The following is an 18229-nucleotide window of genomic DNA, read 5'->3' as shown; positions in this document are numbered from 1 at the left end:
GAATGCAATGAAATGTTTGTCCTGATATATCAAATACTCTAACATGCAAAGACAATTGCTTTATTTATCTGAACCCCTGCTTGAAATGTATATGGGGATCAAGATGAAGTGTAAAGTCTTAACAACATGATGTAAGTTCAAAGTAAGGAAAGATTTACCAACTCCTATAGTTAAAAAGACAGTGGCAGAAAATTCTTTTAATGAGAGACTAGCATAGGGTTAAAGCCAAATTTTTCTTGAACAGATGATATTTCAGATGGCCACACTATTCCAGATGCATCAATTTCCTTGAAAATCCAATCCATATATGTGCATATGCTGTGCTGGCAGGAGGACTGACTGAAATGGCCAAAACCCAAGAGCTAATATTCTTTTGGCCAGAATAATGCAATTATTATTTTCCTAGCTATCAGTCTAAGCATACAGAGCCATCTGTTATGCAAAGCAAACATACACATCTCAATTACAGAAAATGCAGTTGCCTTGACAGAATTTGGATTACACCACTAACCAGGGCTGTAAAATTTGTTTTAAGCTAGTGTATAATGGATGCCTTTCAGGAGTTTCCTAATTAGCATTTACCTGCTTAAACTAATTATCCATCCTTCTTCTTTAGTGGCTTATTAAACTTCGTCGGATACTATGCATAAAACAGATTAATACGAGCATAAGACAATAATAAACATTAAAGTTCCAATTCTTTACTGTATTAGCAACATGGTGGCGCACCAATTTCAAAATTTGAGATTCTTGATACTAACTCCCAAACAGATTAAGGCAGGGATTAAAGTCTATTACAAAACGACGGACTTTAATGAGAGACAAGAATACTGATATGTGTTAGAAATAGCTCTGTTTCCATTTCTATCATTTGGTTTGCTAAAGCCAGCACAAAATAACAATTACTGAACTTATCACAGCCAATTGCTTGCATGTTCTTTGAGAACTTAATGAACCTCTATTCGGATTCTCACCAGATAATATTTAAAATTAGTCTTTTTCTGCACCAAATGTTAAAATTTCTCATTTTATTGTTGCTGAGGTACAGCAAAACTGACAGTTGCCAGTGCTAATAGTTGCCTCCTCACAGCAGTATGGGTCCCAATTTAAAGGAGCTGAAATAAATATTATCTCAATTTTTCTTTTTCTCCTCAGGCTGACTGCGATAGAAGTAGATTATCTTACTCTGAAAATCATCGTGCAAAATCTTTCTGCTGCATTTCTAAGTACAAGGAGAAAGAAGCTATCCTTCTTAAACATTCCTGAATGCTGCAGGATTAGGAATAAGCATAAACAAGCAACTTTCCCCCCAATTTTTGCCTGCCTTTTAATCTTTTAAAAACAGTCGTCAGCAAAGATATGAAAAAAAAAATTAAATGATTATATTCTATAAATTTGCCTTTTCACATCAGTGAGCATTTGTGAAAGCAGTAAAATGTGTCCTTGTTGGAACCCTCCCTGCAAGACATTTTAATGGTCTCTTTCAGCATTTCTTGACTCGAAATGACTCCCTGTCATTGTGTCAGCTCCCTGGATAATGCAGGGTACTCCATAAACATCCAGTAATAGGACACAAGGGAAGTACTATTAGTGTGTCCCTTTCCTATCAGGTATAGAGGTTTAAAGTTCAAAACAACTGAGGAAAGAAACTTCATTTGTTCTCAATAAATTAATAATGAACCTTCATGGCAAAAAGTTTTCAGGCACAAGTTTGTGTTATCTCAACATCCAATACCAATAGATACGTTTTTCAATTACTTCTCAGGATGAATCAGATGCAACTTTAAATAGTTAAGTCAATAATCCACACAAAATACAGAAACCAAACTATTATTTCTTTAAGAATGATAAACAGAAGAATGCATCATACACAATCATGTTCTAGAATTGAAAGCATGTACTTACTTGGGACAGGCCTAAATAGATGGAGACAGTTTCTGAAATGTACAAAAATTTTCCTTCTTGATTTAGTGCAAATACAAATCCATCCAGGGACTACAGAGTAAGTGGAGGGGAAAAAAAAAAAAAAAGTGAATAGATTAATAAAAAATTCTAAATTCCAGATAAAAATAGACTCAAACAAAGGCATCACAGAACACATTGAGGAAAATGTTCTGATTTCTATGAGAGTGTTTTTAACTTGAATCCTGAAGACAATTACTTCATATTCTGTCTATATATTAACAAACAGCATATGAGTATATTCCAAAGTTCGAGGACTTATTGTAATACTTACATCTGCCATATACTGGATAAAATTAGTCTCATTTGCATGACAGAAGAAATATAGAAAATAAAATGTTCTTCAATTTTTTACAGGAATAAATAAATAAAGAAAACAAATAGCCTTCCAATTAAATGGTATGTAAGATCCCTTCCCATCCCCAAGAATCAAAGTAGTGAATTTCCCCTTCTAAAAACTGAAAAAAAGAAAATAAAATTCTACTATCACTCAAACCACTATGGACCTCAATAATTTGTTAATTAATTGAGGATTACACACACACACATGTGCGCATGCACGCACCCTCCCCCCCCCATTTTCCTTTTGTGAGACAACAAACAAAGCCAATCAGCAGATTACTGTCAAATATGTTTACAGCTTAGGTCTATAGAAATGTTATGAATTTCATCCCTTTGGTGTAAAACTCTAGATCAGATTTTATTTTGACAGGTTCAAGTCTTTGGATGTGGTTTCCATTGCAACTGCAAAAATCAACATACGACTACACAGATTAATGAATACCTTTTGAAACATGAGTGCAGTTAATAAACAAAGGACTATATTCTAAACTGACACACAGAGTAAATCACTGCACATCAAGATGGAAATATACCTCTAGGAATAAGAGCAAATCTTCACTAGGAAGAAGCTGCCTTTCGCACATTATGTGTGCCTTTACTTTTGTGCTTTTTATGAGGCTGATTATTGGCAAACAAGCATGCACAATAGCAAAAGTAAAATCAAAAAATTCCAGACATTAGAAATGCTAAAACAACTCAGAAAATAAGAAACACCTCAAACGATGGGATGAACAAGAAACAATCCCATCCCAAATATCCCCTTGGGATAAAGGTCTGTGTAAAGTAAAAACATACAGCAGCATTTGAGAGACCAACCTGGTTTTGGAAGAAAAAATGAGAGATGTGCACAAATGTGATGGAGATATATGATGACAAAGTCATGTAATCATTTCATTCCCTTTCAAATACAGACCAATGATTTCTGAGGGTTTTTAATTTTTTTATTCTTCAGCTTCTTGATTAATTTCTAACACACTGCTGGTCAGAAGCTGTCTTTGGCAAGCGTTCTCCCCTCTCTGATGTAGTAGGTGGTGGAATTAGTTCAAAAATCTGTGTTTTCTAAAAAGAATAAACCACATATTGGAAAACAAACCCTCACTAAAGACACTGCATTAAAGAAAGACTCTAATTTATATTTATGAATTAATAAAAATGTAAATCTGCATAGATTTTCTTCATGTAAAAACATTTATATTATGCAAGCCATTTATGGCCTCTTATAAATCATCATCATTTCTTTTCAAATGATTAACATCAGTTCCTTGAATTTTAACATCAATAACAGGTGGAAAATTTGGAACAGTGAAGTTCAAACTTAGATCCATAGAAGGACAATCAAAACCTCTACATTTTTGATCTCCCCCACTATGTATAATTTCTTTTGCTACTCTCCACTTTCCCCATCACAGAAAGATCAGAAGAGTGAATCTTTAAAGGTCTCTGTTTAAGTTTTCCTGACGCTTCGTCCCATACTCCCTTGAGGAAATTGGCTTAATCCTCTCTTAGAAATAAAACTGTGAATCATCATCCTGACTCCCTGGCCACCTCTATATGTTCTTCCTAGAACTTCATTCTCCACAAGCCACAATAAATTGCCATACTGAATCAGACTAACGGCCTATCTGCAGTGGGGGTTTTCCCGAGTCTGACAGTGTGTATCTAGATGCTTCAGAACAGCATTTGAAATACCCGTAACGGTTATGTAGGTAATGACAAGCCTACTAGAAGTTTCTTTATAACCTCAGGTTGTTACTAATTGGCAAGACCATGATACCTGATATTCCTTATAATCATTTTTTACAACTAGCGTGCTTATGCTCAAGACTTTTTTTTTTTTTTGAATCCTGTTATGTTCTTGGCTCAATGATATCTTGAGGAAAGAAGTTTCACAGGTTATTTGTGTATCATAGAAAATCAGCTTTCTTCTCAAATTTTTTACATATCCAGGATTTTAGCGTGGTGCCCTCAGTCCTTTACTCAAGAGTTTCATACAGTTGGAGCATATTTATGATCTGTTCTGTTTAGTACACTGCTTTACTGTGTAATTATCTACATTTCTGGGTAGAGTTTTGTAAGAACAACAAAAAGCCACTGATGGCTTTCCTGCTTCTTTTCTATGCATTATCTTATTCAGGAATTCAGGCTTCTTAATGAAATGGAAGTTTGAAGAAAGCTTTTAGTACTGATTAGGCAGGATTGTTTTCCTGACTGCTGCTTTGGAACTGGCTGAAATTTGTTTTGCTGGAAAAATATAAATAAATAAAACTACCTCTGGTCAAGACAACTGTACAAAGAAATTTCAGCCTGCATGGCCAAAGTTTGGAAAGCCATTGGCAAGTGGGAAGAGTGTTAAAGTGAGAAGCGTTAGACATCTTAATCACTTGCTACTTTTCCATGCCATTGGCTCTGATTTTCTCCTTTCAGTTAAACAGTTTTTATTCCTTACCTTTTTCTTCTTTTGCTTTCTGGGAGATTATTCCTTACTTTTGCCTTCTAGTTTTACAAGAGTGGTACTAAGGAGGCACCAGTGATGGAGTGGCAGGGCCACTGCAGCACAGCCACATTTGACTTCTTCCATGATTAGTCCCTTCCTGTGCCATTATGCCAACTGAGACTACAAAGCTGTCGTCAGTCCTTCTTTCTCCATTTCCCTTCCCTCCTCCCTGAAGTTACGCTTGGGTAAAAATACTGAGCACTTTCACTCTTTTGTTCAATACAGCAAAGTCAGAAAGTTTATTTAATCATATTTTGAAAAAGCCACTAATTAATAGCTAATGGAACAGCTAACTACTCCCATGCACAAAATATAAAGACAGAAAAAAGGCCCCAAGTACTAAGATCAAGCTCTAATACCTAAGAAAAAATACAATAAAAATAGGGGGAGAAATAGCCATCTTCCAATGCCAGGCAGTTCCTCCCACCAGTATGAAAGGGCTGAGATGGACCACTTTTGTGACAATGTTGTTGTTCCTTATACAGGTCAAACAGTAGTTCTGAAGGACTGTCTCATTCGTTATTCATAGGTATTATTTATGAATATTTATTATTTAAGTAATGCGTGTTGAAATTTTTCAATTTTTCATAAAGCGTATGTCCTTTGTGCATGCCAAGAGAGCAGCAGACTTCAGAGAAGGTGGCAGACAACATAACAAAGGTTATGTTATATACTGAAGAACACTATGTGATACCATGGTATACCACCTATTTACAAACAATTTTGGTTTAATGAGAAATCTCTGGAAGTATTACTCATATTACCTATGTATAACTAAGGACACAATAAATGCAAGAAGGGTACTGGATTTAGTCAGCTTTCAAATCTCTCTTTTAAAATGAGCATCACAGTGTAATTTCCAGTCTGAATTTCTGAACAGTTTCACTGCAGTTCAAAGGCAGATAGGATTCCCGTTTCAGATGTTCCACAGTTATCATCAACTATAACACAGGAATAGGGCCTGCAAAAGTAACTGTTTTTTTTCATAAAATGTTCTATTTTCATTGAAGCAGAGGCCATGAATATAAAGGTAGAACATCTTCTGTTAGGAAAATATTATTGAACTAACGTATTTTTTATTTTTATAAATAAAGTGGATTGTCCATAAACTCAGTTCTACCCCACCTAGTGTGGCAGCTGAAAACGAGTCAGGGTGACTCCAAATGTCGATTTTGAGCACAATCCAATTTAAGGAAGACTGGCAACTTCTTGTCTAAACCTACACTTACTGGTTTTATGCAAAATGTGATTAAAGCTGACGTTCCCTAGTACTTTTGATTTCAGAAAATCATTATGTATTATGCTGTTTCAATCACCACAGGCTACTTTTTAATTTTTTCTTTTTTTTTAACTGCCCCACTGTTTTCAACAGGCGCCAATTAAGATTCTGAGGTCAAAGGGTTAATTACATCTTCTTACCCACTATGTAGAATTTTCTGATTATTAACCAAGGTTGGATTAAGATGAAAAAGAACCGACACAAATGTTAATGCTTGCCCCTCCTAGAGAAGATTTATCATAATACCATGCTGAAATCTATATGCTTTCTTCAAAGCTGCTAGAGAATGAAATCTTAGCGGAAACACTAAAATAAATGCTTTAAAGACATACAAGTATCTGATTTATTGAGCCAGTTTTCTTATTCCTGAAAACTGTTCTAAACACTAGCCAGACAGGACTGATAGAAGATTCCCTTTGTCACATAACAGCAAGTCCATGTGGTAGACACAAGGGAAGTGAGACTCAGATGTAAAAGTCACTAGCTACAGCACCTCTGAATAACAATGCCAACAATTATAATTTATATCCTCTGACATCAGAATAATATGAAAATGTAAAGCACAGGTTTTTTAACCCAAAATACTAAGTGCCTCCTACAGTATTTGTAGAAAAGTGAGATTATTTCCTCTCAGGATATGAAACCCACTGAACCACTTTGACCGAATATGCACTAATGTATAATGCATCGTACTAAATGGATTTGTATTTGTCAGAGGAATTTTGTCCCAGCCATTTTTGCATATTCCCACTACAGGCAAATTTAATTCACGGGAGTCATACTACAGTGTCCTTCTGGAGAATATCCTCATATTTCATACTATCCATGAAGACCCTAATTCTTTCTAGTGTATTCCAATGCTGCAAAAAAACCCTGCTACCCTGACCTAAACTCCAGTTAGAGTGAAGAATTACCAGTAGGCTAGGTTATTTTAATGACAGATTATTTTAAACTAAGCCTTCACCATCTGTTCCACCCCCTAATTATGAATGCAAAAAGAACATATTTCACAATTACATCAGTAAAAAGTAAGATATACATGATTTAAATGCATGCATGTGTTCTTTGTCCAATGCAGCATGCATCTGTGATGTTTTTCTCATCATTCAGGCCATGATCAGGAGACAGGGGCTGGTGAAGGGAATACTCCCCTTGATAAAATAGATTAATTGATATACTAAACTTTTTCCTGGCAAACAGATCATCTTAATTAGAATTTTTCACTGTTATGACATAATGATATAACTGGAGCTGAGCATTAATTTGAGGACAAAGTCTGTCATCAATTAGACATACAACATTCAATAACAGCAAAAATATTTTACTCTTTTTTAAAAAGACAGGCAGCATTGGATGCAATTGACATTTACGAAAGCAAAAAGTCTCTCTCTTATAATAAACATATCATTGCATAATTTATTTATTGTGTTACAGTATGGCTTAAAAACCATGATGTACTAAAGACAGCAACAAAAAAGGAAGCTTCATTTCAACATGGCAACCCTTCTTGGATGGGGCTTTAAAATGAAATAAAAGGCATAAACAGTGGCTAACGGAAATCTGATTCAAAGCTTCAGTGCCCATCTACTGTGCTGTCACTATTAAGCTATCAGATTAATATCCTGCAGCAACACCAAAAAACATACAAAAGCATAACTACTTAGGTGGAAAATCTGACCTTGGGCTTTCACAACTAAGTACTATGAGACAACTGAAGTATTAGTCCTAGAAGTAGGATTTTACATGAGATATGTGTGATATACATGAATAAAAATGAGCAACTAAAGTTTGATCATCTACTGACTTACAAAAATACCTAAAATTTTTATTGCTTCTCTTCAGTCTTTTTAATCTGTTGCAGAAAACAAAACAAAAGTCCAAAGAAAATAAAAAGGCAGAGGACTTATTGCAGTGTTCCTTGAGCTGCAAGTTTTTCACCACTGAATAAAAATCCCAAAATCAAACATATAGAAAACTGTGTTTTCAACTCTCATATCACTGCCATTTTTAAAATCACGGTCCACCACGGACTCCCTGTGAATTAATGACACATATTTGGCAACAAAGCAACATGTATTTGGCATCAAAACAACTACTGTAAAAAAGATGAGGTAAGAGGACAAGCTCAAAGGATGTGGTTAGAATGGACTTTGATGCCAGCTTCCCAATTTGTCATCTTCGTGCTCTTTGCTCGTGTGGTCAGGATGCAATTTATAACAACAAGGAAGTGCCAAAAAATAAATGTGTCAATAATAAGGAGATCTGCTTTATAGCTCAAAGACAAGAAACAAAGGAGGAAGAGTAAACTTTACTAATTCTCTTGATGCATCTTTTGCCAAACTTATAGAATAAGTATGTTTATGTAACCAAAGCAGCAAAAACTTGCAGTGGTACATTTACTGCTTGATTAGAAAAAGCAGATTTTATTCCAGATCAGCACCATTGCAAAAGTGGAGAGTGTAGAGGAGAAAAGTTTAGAGGCAAGAATAATGTTTAAAGGTGGCAGTTGGGTTCTTAAGGTGTACTCACAGATTTATTCACTGATAGTAGATTGAAAAATATTAGAGATGAGTCTAAGAATCACAGAAAGATTACAAATCTCTAAGCGATGAGAGTTCAAGAAAAAAATGAGAGATTAAGAGTTTGACAACTTTTTCTATACAAAAGCAATAAGTGACTTTTAGGGATCTTTGCCTTGTAGATAGAATTTCTTTTTTTCTAGAAGACCTTTCTATATTGCTGCAAAACGCCAAACCATCCTGACTGCACAGAGGAAACTGCACCATGAAAGCTATTAGACTTGCTGAAAAGTTGGCATCACAGTCAGCAAAAAAAAAATATCCTTGGCTTATATTGCAATGCTATTAAAAGAGAGAAATAGTAAGGCTTACTAGTGTGGAAAAAAAAAAAAATCCAGGACAGACAGCTTGCACTTATTCTGCACCCAGTTTATCACAGGATAATTTTTTTTTTTTTTTTTTTTGGCAAACCCCTTCATATAACATGCAGACAACTATATCAATGCCAAAATACAGATAAGAACAACAAAATTGAGTTACATGATAGAAGCCAGATGATCTTTAATTATCGCCATGAAATTTTTTGGTCAAGTACTTGCACTGTTCTGTTATATCCTCTATATCTCTGCTCATTATTATGCTTCTGTTTGATTAACTGATCTAAATTGCTGGGCTGAACTGCTGAAATTCTTGATGCGGGTTTTCATGTAGAAGACACACTGATGTGCATTGAGGGAATTAAACTATCTGTTAGAAGTGGTCTGATACTTCACCCAGTACAGCATCAGCTCTGCTGAAGTCAGCTGGCTGCACAGGTTATTTTAACTTACATGTTAGAATTCCACAACATTAAGATTTTAACTGTCTGATGACCTGCTACAACTTGAAGCTTTTGGATTGTTTTTCGGTGACGGTGAGGAGGCAACCTCTCTGGAGTAAAATATTCTAGAAGACGAGTAGTACTCACTAGCGAGAGTTAGGAAGTATGAGTTTACTTTCTTCGCTTCTTTTGGAACAAGTGGAAAATAGAGATACAGTAATCTTTTACATGACATGCAGACTATTTCATAGTAGTTTCATTGCAAGATGATGTTCAGTAAACTGCACATTCCCCAACTGACTGATTTCAGCCTGAACTATTTAAACTGAAAACTGAACTATTCAATAGTCTGGACAATCTGAGCAATTCATTCTGAACAACTTGATACTGAACTGCTCAAGGGGGCTGTGAAAGGTAACAGAAAAGCAAGCTTACTGTCTATAGACTGAAATTCATCACACAGTATTTAAACCATCGATGGATAATTTTTTGGATTCACTGATACACACACGCACACGCAAGGTTAAAAGCTGCTGTTCTCATTGGCAAATGCTGTTTTCCATTGTCCATTCTTCTGCATAAATGATTCATTACTAAAACAAAACACTGATTTACATTACTACTTGCTATACTAACCACTGCTGAAAAGCTCTGAAGTTAAAATCTTACTAGGCAGAATATTTATACTTCATCTTTGCCATTCTTTTTTCTGAGAGGAGGGCTAGATATATTAGCGTAAAGAAAAAGGACTCCTGAGGGAGGGATTCAGCACTGTTGCACTTAATTAAAATTCAATTTTGTGGGAGTTGTGTATTAAAGCACTGACCTTTCATCTTTATGATGCCAGTTCCTGATGAGCTCCTACCTTTCAATTATAAAGGATTCCTAGTGTTGGTTCTAGACTGTTCAGACTGCAGATTGCGATGCCAATAACTGCATGCCATCTAATACAATACTATATCTATTTAGGATGAGACTTATCATACCGAATTTACATTGTATATCTCTTATCCTGAGAATTTGTTCGTTTTGGGTCAGGATTAAGTGTGTATCTGGATGTGGATTGGCTTTGCTTTGGATATTTAGGATTTGAATATCAAGTTGTTTCTGTCCTTCGATGGTGCAAATATTCCAATCACATATGCATTTGTGCAACGAGAGGTGCTGCCCTGAGTAAAGGACTTGACACTGTATGCACCTGCATAACGTTTACTATTCGAAGTGCCAAAAATGAAAGAGTAAGGTGACCCAGTAGCAGGAGCTATGATAAATAGCAAGAGTTGGCAGAGTCCAAGAGTCCCCAGACCTGCACCTAAGACCACACAGCAAGATACTGTGGGAATCTGATCTGACTGTAATGCTGTGCAGGTAGAAGCACCTACACAAGCACAACTGATTGCGAGAGTAATAAGAATTGTGATATTTACTGTTCCCAAAGCTGCAAGTTTAAAGCTCTTTTGTATTATATATGAATTTTTCAGTTTATGTAAGCTCCATTCAAATTGATCTTATATTCATTGTATATCTGCATATTTGGTTAGCTTTTCTTTCAATCTACACAATCTGATGTTATGTGAAAGTATACAGATAAAGGTATCTAACTGTCTGTTGTCCAAAAAACCTAGGTGAAAAAATTATAGGGAAGAATTTGCGATATAGAGTTAATCACACTCTTAAACTAACACCTGCACTCAGTAGGTACTCAGATGCTCAGGTGATTGATCCTGCAATTGGCTTGCTAGAATTAGACCTCCAGCCCAGAACTGAGTACTTGTGTTCTTACTTGCATCACACAATTTCATACATACGAAGCGGAAAGCTTGTGCTCAGGAAGAACAGGATGAGGGGCTTATACTTAGCATATTTAATCTATTAGATGGCAATATAGACAATCAAAATAGATTTGAATGAGAAATTCAGTTGAGTTCTTTGCCTAGCATATAATTCTGATTTATACTCCCCTTGAAAGAAGAACATGTTGAGAATACTTTATAGACAATGGAATATAGAGATAATAAGAACACAGTATATTAAGAATAAATGCAAAGTCCATTCAATTCAGTGCAGTTTTTAACGGTAACCCTTAGCACATACATGGTAAAAAATAAAAACCTGTGTTCTTATCTTCAGCCTCTTATCCCATGTTATACTGCAAAGAAGACAGAACCTGGTCCTCATCAGCTGAGAATTCCTCCAGCTGTCACTAATCCTTGTACTAATGTAGGAGATCGTTTGCTATATCAATTCTTTCTCCACCTATGGGAGTGTGGAGCAGTTCCACGGATGTCCACTCTGAAAGCCTTCTAGTATCCATATACAGCTGGACTAAATTAAAGGAGCTGTTTGCTTTTCCAGTAAAGAGCGGTACTTAAAAGCCTCCAGAACTGTTACTGTCACTTGACTCCTTAGTCCTGTGACCCTTGAAACAAGAAGAATCTGGACTGGCATGAATCAGAACCTGCTAGTTACTACAGGTTACCTTTATAGAGGCATTAAAAAGAAAAAAAAAAAAAAAAAAAAAAGAGAGTCCACAAAACTATAACCCTTTGAAACTTGGATTGTGAAGTGGCTCTTCCAACCTTGAAATTAGTTTCCTCTATTCTGCATGTCTTTGTCTGTCTGTCCTACTAACGGCATTCCAATTCATGGCTAGTTTTTGCTAGATTTGACAGCAGGCAGATGTCTCAGAGTAATTCCTACGAGTTTGGTGAAAACAGACTGACAATGGAGATGAGATGCCCCGAGAGCCTTTGCAGCAGTAAAAGCTGAACTATGAGCTCCTATAGTATTAGACATCACAAAGCAGAGACCTTACAAATGCCTTGAGCACTGAAAACACCTCAGCCAGGTTGCACTGTTTTAGACACAAAATTCAACAGAAGACAAGATGAAAATCTAGAGAAAGCTATGCTGTGCTGTTTTGTGTCCATAGAAGAACTGGTTTCCATTCTCTCATCTGTGCAGTTTAGAGCAGGAAACAGAGGAGTACTGTGAATATGTAGGACTAACAGAATAACAAACAAGTAACTTCCTGAAACCAGTTAGAGACTTCATTAATAATAGAAATATTTCAAAATCTTCCCCTGAAGTAATTATCCACTACATCTGCATTCTACACAGTAAAGGTGATATCTCTATGCTGAGCTGCAGTACTTCCTTCAAGGGTTTTGAGGTTACAGTGCTTCACTCCAGAAGTACATTTCACACAAAAGTGGGGAATGCACATTCATGTGAAAATCAGTTATCCTGACGGAATTGGAGGTCTGGTCTTGAACGATTTCAGGAAATCAACTCAGTTTGCCACTACAAAACACCACTGCTATGTTGACCTTCCACTTCTGTTTCACAGCTGGAATACGAGACCAGGTGAGAAGAGAGCATGTAGCTCTGCCATCAACAGGACTCTAATCTCACCCTAGGCTGTGTGGAAATACTGAGTTTCTCCCTCCCCCCCTCCCTCCCTCCCCTTGCTTCCTTTCTTCTTTTTTTCTTTTTTTTTTTTTTCTTTCCTGAGCTCACCTCTAATGCCTGTGTAGGTAAAGATAAGTATGGATTTTTCTGTTTACCAGCTCATTGCATAAATTCAAGCATATCAACAGCACAGAGCAGCTCTTTCAGTGAAAAAGGTTTATACTCTTCTTCAAATACAAGCTAATATATTATAGTGCTACGTCTGACTGCTGTGATAATTAAGGGTCTGTTTGTATTTCCATAATAAAATCCTGTTTTCTAGGGTGGGGAGGAGTGAGTGGGTTATGATTTGTCCATATAGCATCAGCTGAAGCCAGAAACACAAGGTTTCAACCAAGAATATGTTTTTTTTTTCCTTTTAAAGCCGGTTTCACAGTAACCACATGAAAATGTTCCTCTATATTTTTACCACACGGTTTTAGTGTGCAGCCACACTATCATGATGTGCCCTTAAGGGGTCCCCTGGAGCAGCTGCAGCATAAAGTATCAATAACCCGCTCATCAAAAGGTGCTCAAGATTTCCTTGACACTGCAGAGTACAGTAGTTGTCGGTTGTGCCAATAATCCACACACCACATTATCTAAAGAGCCCCAAATAAGTCTTGACACCACCAACCCTAATGCTATTTATTGCACATGTCAACAATCTATATGTTGTATCCCATGTCCCAAGTAGGAACTGACATGATTGCTCTGCACTGTTACTATCCGTTTCACTCCAATTTGTAACAGACCTGAAGGTTAAAGTCTCTCCCTAAGATGACTGTGGTAAAACGGCCTTCACCAACGGAACTGATTAAAGAAAACTCCTCCTCTTGCCAAATGTTAGCACCATTTTCCTGCTATTAAGAACTACCCAGAGAAAACCAAAGAAACACTTCTATTTTCTTCTAACCAGGATGCTTTAAGCACACAGTGTGAGTGTAGCATCTTAGCTTTCCCTGCTTCCATTGTGATATTTTCCTTCTTTCTGCTCCATTAAAAAGTCACATGTATCTGCAATTGTCTCCTGCCTTGAGCAATGTCTTCTTCTAGACCCTAAGCAATACTTCACATGTTTGCTCAGTTGTCTAAATCGCAGGCAGTTGTCATCAGTTATCTGGGCATCTTTACTGTAAAGTTCTGAATTCCTGCTCCCACTACCTGGAGGTTCTGCATTGTCGCATTTTGATGTCTCTTCTCCCTGATGCAGCATACTTTCAAGTCCTACTTGTGGCGCATTAATGAAAGAACTTATAGTGCAAGTTCAACCTTTCAGTAGAAAATAAAATACAACCCAGGATTTCCTCAAACATCCTTTTATTTGCCCAAGTAACTTCTTTTTTGTTCTGCATCTTTTTCCCTTTCCTTAAATCACTGGAAAACTACCTTGGGCCAGAATCAAATAGAATCATCGAATGGTTTGGTTTGAAAGGGACCTTTAAAGGTCATATAGTCCAACCTTCTGCAATGAGCAGGGACATCTTCAACTAGATCATGTTGCTCAGAGCCTCATCCAACCTGACCTTGAATGGTTCCAGGGATGGGGCATCTACGACCTCTCTGGGCAATCTGTTCCTGTATTTCACCACCCTCATTGTAAAAAATGTCTTCCTTATACCTAGTCTGAATCTACCCTCTTTCAGTTTAAAACTATTACCCCTCGTCCTATCAAATAGGCAACTGGATGCTGTCAGTGCTTTTCATGCTGCTGTGTGAATGTCTTTTCAGTTCAGATTGTGTTCTGTTACCATGTCCAAACGAACATGCTGCCTGACACACAACACAGAAAGCAGCATAGATAGACTCCTGCATGTAAATTTGCCATTTTAATTGGCAGCAACCCTTCCAACTTAAAATAAATAAATTTAAGTGGTCATGCTTTAATGAGTTCCGACATTTATCTGAATTTCTTCAATCTGTTTTCAGTCACTATAGTGAAAAAGAAATGGTGTTTTATCAGTCCTTCCCTGATTCTGGTTTGAAACCAGATGGGAAAGAGCAGAAGCACACACACACAAAATAACTGCAACAGAAATACAACCAAATGTTTTCCACATCTGAGAAGACTGAGTTCTGACTAGGGTTTAAAATCTAAACAGTATTTTCAGCCTTAGCAGGATTACAATTCAACTTGCTAAAGGTGGTTTTCTATGGTACTTAAGACTAACTGGTTTTGTTTCTAAACTATGTTTTTAACAGAAAATACAAGAAACACATTAGAGTGCTTAGAAATTCAGAATATTTTTGACCCTAAAAGGTGGACATTCGTGGTGTATGAAACTTTAAAGCATCCTTCTTTGAAAGGTTGATATATGTTGCCATATATTTCTAGCTAAACGTTGGAATAAAATTCTCCCTCACAAGCTTTCTGTGCCATTTCCCAATACTGCAATGAAGTCACTATGTCACTCACTGATATCACAAACTAGCATTGAAATTATTTATGAAAAATCATATAATACAACAAATGTAAAACAAGAATTTCCAATTAGGAACACACAAGAAAAGGAAAAAAGTCTGACAAAACAGGTTTTGGAAAATAAGTAGAAAGTATGCACATACTACAGCTATTTGAAATTAGTGTCCCAAATTTAAACATCAAATTCTGTCTACAGTAAACTCCTAAAGTTCTTACGGATGTAAAATCTCATTCTGGGGAATTTCACTTTTTTGACATCAAAACTTAATTCAGTGCAGAATTAGTGTTTCCTAAACCACTTTCTAATAGTAATCTTAAACCAAATCAAACCAAAAATCTTGATAACTGATAAATTTTCTATTGCCTTTATTCCAAACAAGAGAGGCTTCAGATACCTTTGCAATATGTTCATTAAGATGTATAGATAGATCTGTAGATAGCCTACAGGCCTCAAAGTTAAAATAAATTAGATAAAAACAGAGAGTATATGTTAAAATCACCATGGATGGCAGATCCATTGCACACAGATTGGAAAGTATTCCTAGAATCTGTGAAGGTAAACTGAAAGATTACTGTTATTACTAAGAAAGAGAGAAATTTAAGTTGTATAAACATTGTAAAATAATGATTTGATTCAGAAAGCTACAGACAAGAATTTAAATGCACAGAACAAAAAGAAATCCCACACTTCAGGCTGAAACTTTATCATGAACAGGGAATTTCCCAAGACTAACTACTGACACATACTACAGACATGCTGGATTTGGAGCAAATCTGTCCAAATCTATCAATATTTTGCTGTTCACATACAAATTTATACTACTGTCTACGACCTAAAATAATTGTAGTCTACACATTACAAGTAGTAACATTTCAAAAATCACAATTATCCAGCTACTTAAAAGCTCTTTCCTATTACACACTAAAATGTTATGCTTCTCATACAAATGGTATCACAGCATAAACTGCTTTTGCAAATATTACAGCTTTAAATAGCATTTACTATTTGTAAATGCTTGTTGAACACAGCAGGTGGCAAAATGATTTAGCATCATGAACAAATACATATGGTTGCTTGAGCCCAAATTTTAGAGTAGATAAACCTATTTTCTGGTCTTTCGTTTAATGGACTAGAAACAAGCAGAAAGGCAGCTAAACCATTGCACATATTCTGGCAACTCACTGCTTCAACTGAACTTTCTCATACGAAGTACTGTGCTCAAAAAAACATAAAAGCAAATCACAGGTCTCACATATTCAATGAGTGGCTCATCTGCAATATTTCCTCTTACAGTTTTCAAGTAGCATTGTGCACTATGGAAAAAGAAATGCAAAGGTAAAAGCAAGAGCACAGTGTTATGTAGTCTAAAATCAATAGACAAAGAGAGGACATTAAACAAGAGGCTAATAAAAAGATGCTGCCCTAGACAGTAACATAAAGAGCCCTGATATATTTTCTCTTCAAAAATGCTATTCCTTATGCCAATTTTCCCTTAGCACTGCAGTAGTTTCTCTATGTATATACACGTCATTTTACTTTTTTTTTTGTCTTGTTCCAGTTTTTATGTTTGCATTTTATTTTCTCATTTCCTTCCTGCTACTCCCCTGTTTCTCTTTACCAGCTTGATGTTTACACAGACCTTTACTAGAATTGCAGGGTTTCGAGAGATCCCATTTTTTTTTCTTTGTTGTAATGCCCACATTTTTTTCCCACAGAAAAGATAAGTTTACCCAGAAAATAAAAAGCTAATACAACCTTTTGCTCGTCAACAAAGTATGTCTTGTTGTAGCCAGGAATAAGTTAATAAAACAGGGAAAAAGCTTAGTGGCTTAAAGAAAAAAAAAACCAACCTCCTTGGGGTTATGAACGAACAATGTTGTTTTTTCTTCCCAGCGTGCAAGGATTTAATTAAGTGATAACAGTCACCTTGGGGTGGCTACACAAGGCAATAATATCTAGGTGAAGAAAAATGCTGAAGAGAGTTGAGTACAGTCAATTTATCTTCAGAGAAGGCAATAAATGAACAAAGCATAGGTATTTGGCTGATTGTTTTGGAATGTTTCCCTTACTGATAAACATCAAAATAAAAGGACAAAGATTTGGTATTTTCAGCATCTGAAATGTATTAAATACAGAAAGAAATGAAGGAATAAATCAGTGTGAGGTCATATCCTAGAGTTCTAATTGCAAATGGTTTGGTAATTATTCAAGCTAAACATAGAACAAGGGAATTTTAATGTTGACACAAAGGATAGAAATACAGCTGAGATGTGTATTTATAGCAAACACAAAACACTGGATGAATTTCACTCTGGAGAGAAAAACTGGTAAGTATAGACAGAAAGAAGTGACATATATTAGACAAATATATGCAACTTTGTAGCCAGCAACCCAAATTCAAGGATTTAAAAACGTGTGTGGGAGCTCTTTAAGAAACAAGCAGCAAGCTCGATTATCTGTTAGCCTATGTCCTGCCACCCTCATATGCAGAGAAAGAGACTTGTGAGAAAGAGCAACATGAAGCAGAGAGGAAAGACTAGTAGGAAGAAATATTCTCCTTTACCACAAAGCTGCTAACAATTTGCTTTACATTATTTGCAACACGGGGTTTGAAAGGAACTCATGGGCTGTCCTTGGGAGTTTGATGTGTGCAAAGGGGTCTGAAAGCTATATACCCGTTTTCAGCAACAGTACTTTGTCTTCCAAAACTTAACACAACTCGGACCCCAGCTACGACAGTTGTTAGCAAGCGGCATGATCAGCCAAACTCTCTGTCAAACGGACACAAATCATGCTTAATATGGAAGATGGGAGAAACAGCACAAGCACACCAACAATCTTGGGAATTCACCACATTCCTGTGTCCCTCTCAAGATGAAAACTCTCATTTTCCCTTTAATTTTGATACTTTTTCTGAATGCGTCTCTAGCAGCAAGGGAA

General features: G+C 36.2%; 1 protein-coding gene across 5 annotated transcripts in view; it reads right to left on the bottom strand.

The window, feature by feature from the left end:
* Nucleotides 1-18229, bottom strand: part of NPAS3 (neuronal PAS domain protein 3) — a 634054-nt gene that overhangs the window by 189589 nt on the left and 426236 nt on the right. For all 5 annotated transcript variants that reach the window (XM_086613173.1, XM_086613175.1, XM_086613176.1 and 2 more), the window contains one exon: nt 1906-1995. In XM_086613173.1, the coding sequence (XP_086469299.1) occupies nt 1906-1995 (90 nt within the window). The remainder of the gene's footprint in view (nt 1-1905; nt 1996-18229) is intronic.

This window comes from Tauraco erythrolophus, chromosome 6 (assembly GCF_009769465.1).
Source record: "Tauraco erythrolophus isolate bTauEry1 chromosome 6, bTauEry1.pri, whole genome shotgun sequence".
Classification (NCBI taxonomy): domain Eukaryota; kingdom Metazoa; phylum Chordata; class Aves; order Musophagiformes; family Musophagidae; genus Tauraco; species Tauraco erythrolophus.
Note: the sequence above shows the minus strand (reverse complement) of the source record. Positions and strands in the feature narration are given on the sequence as shown.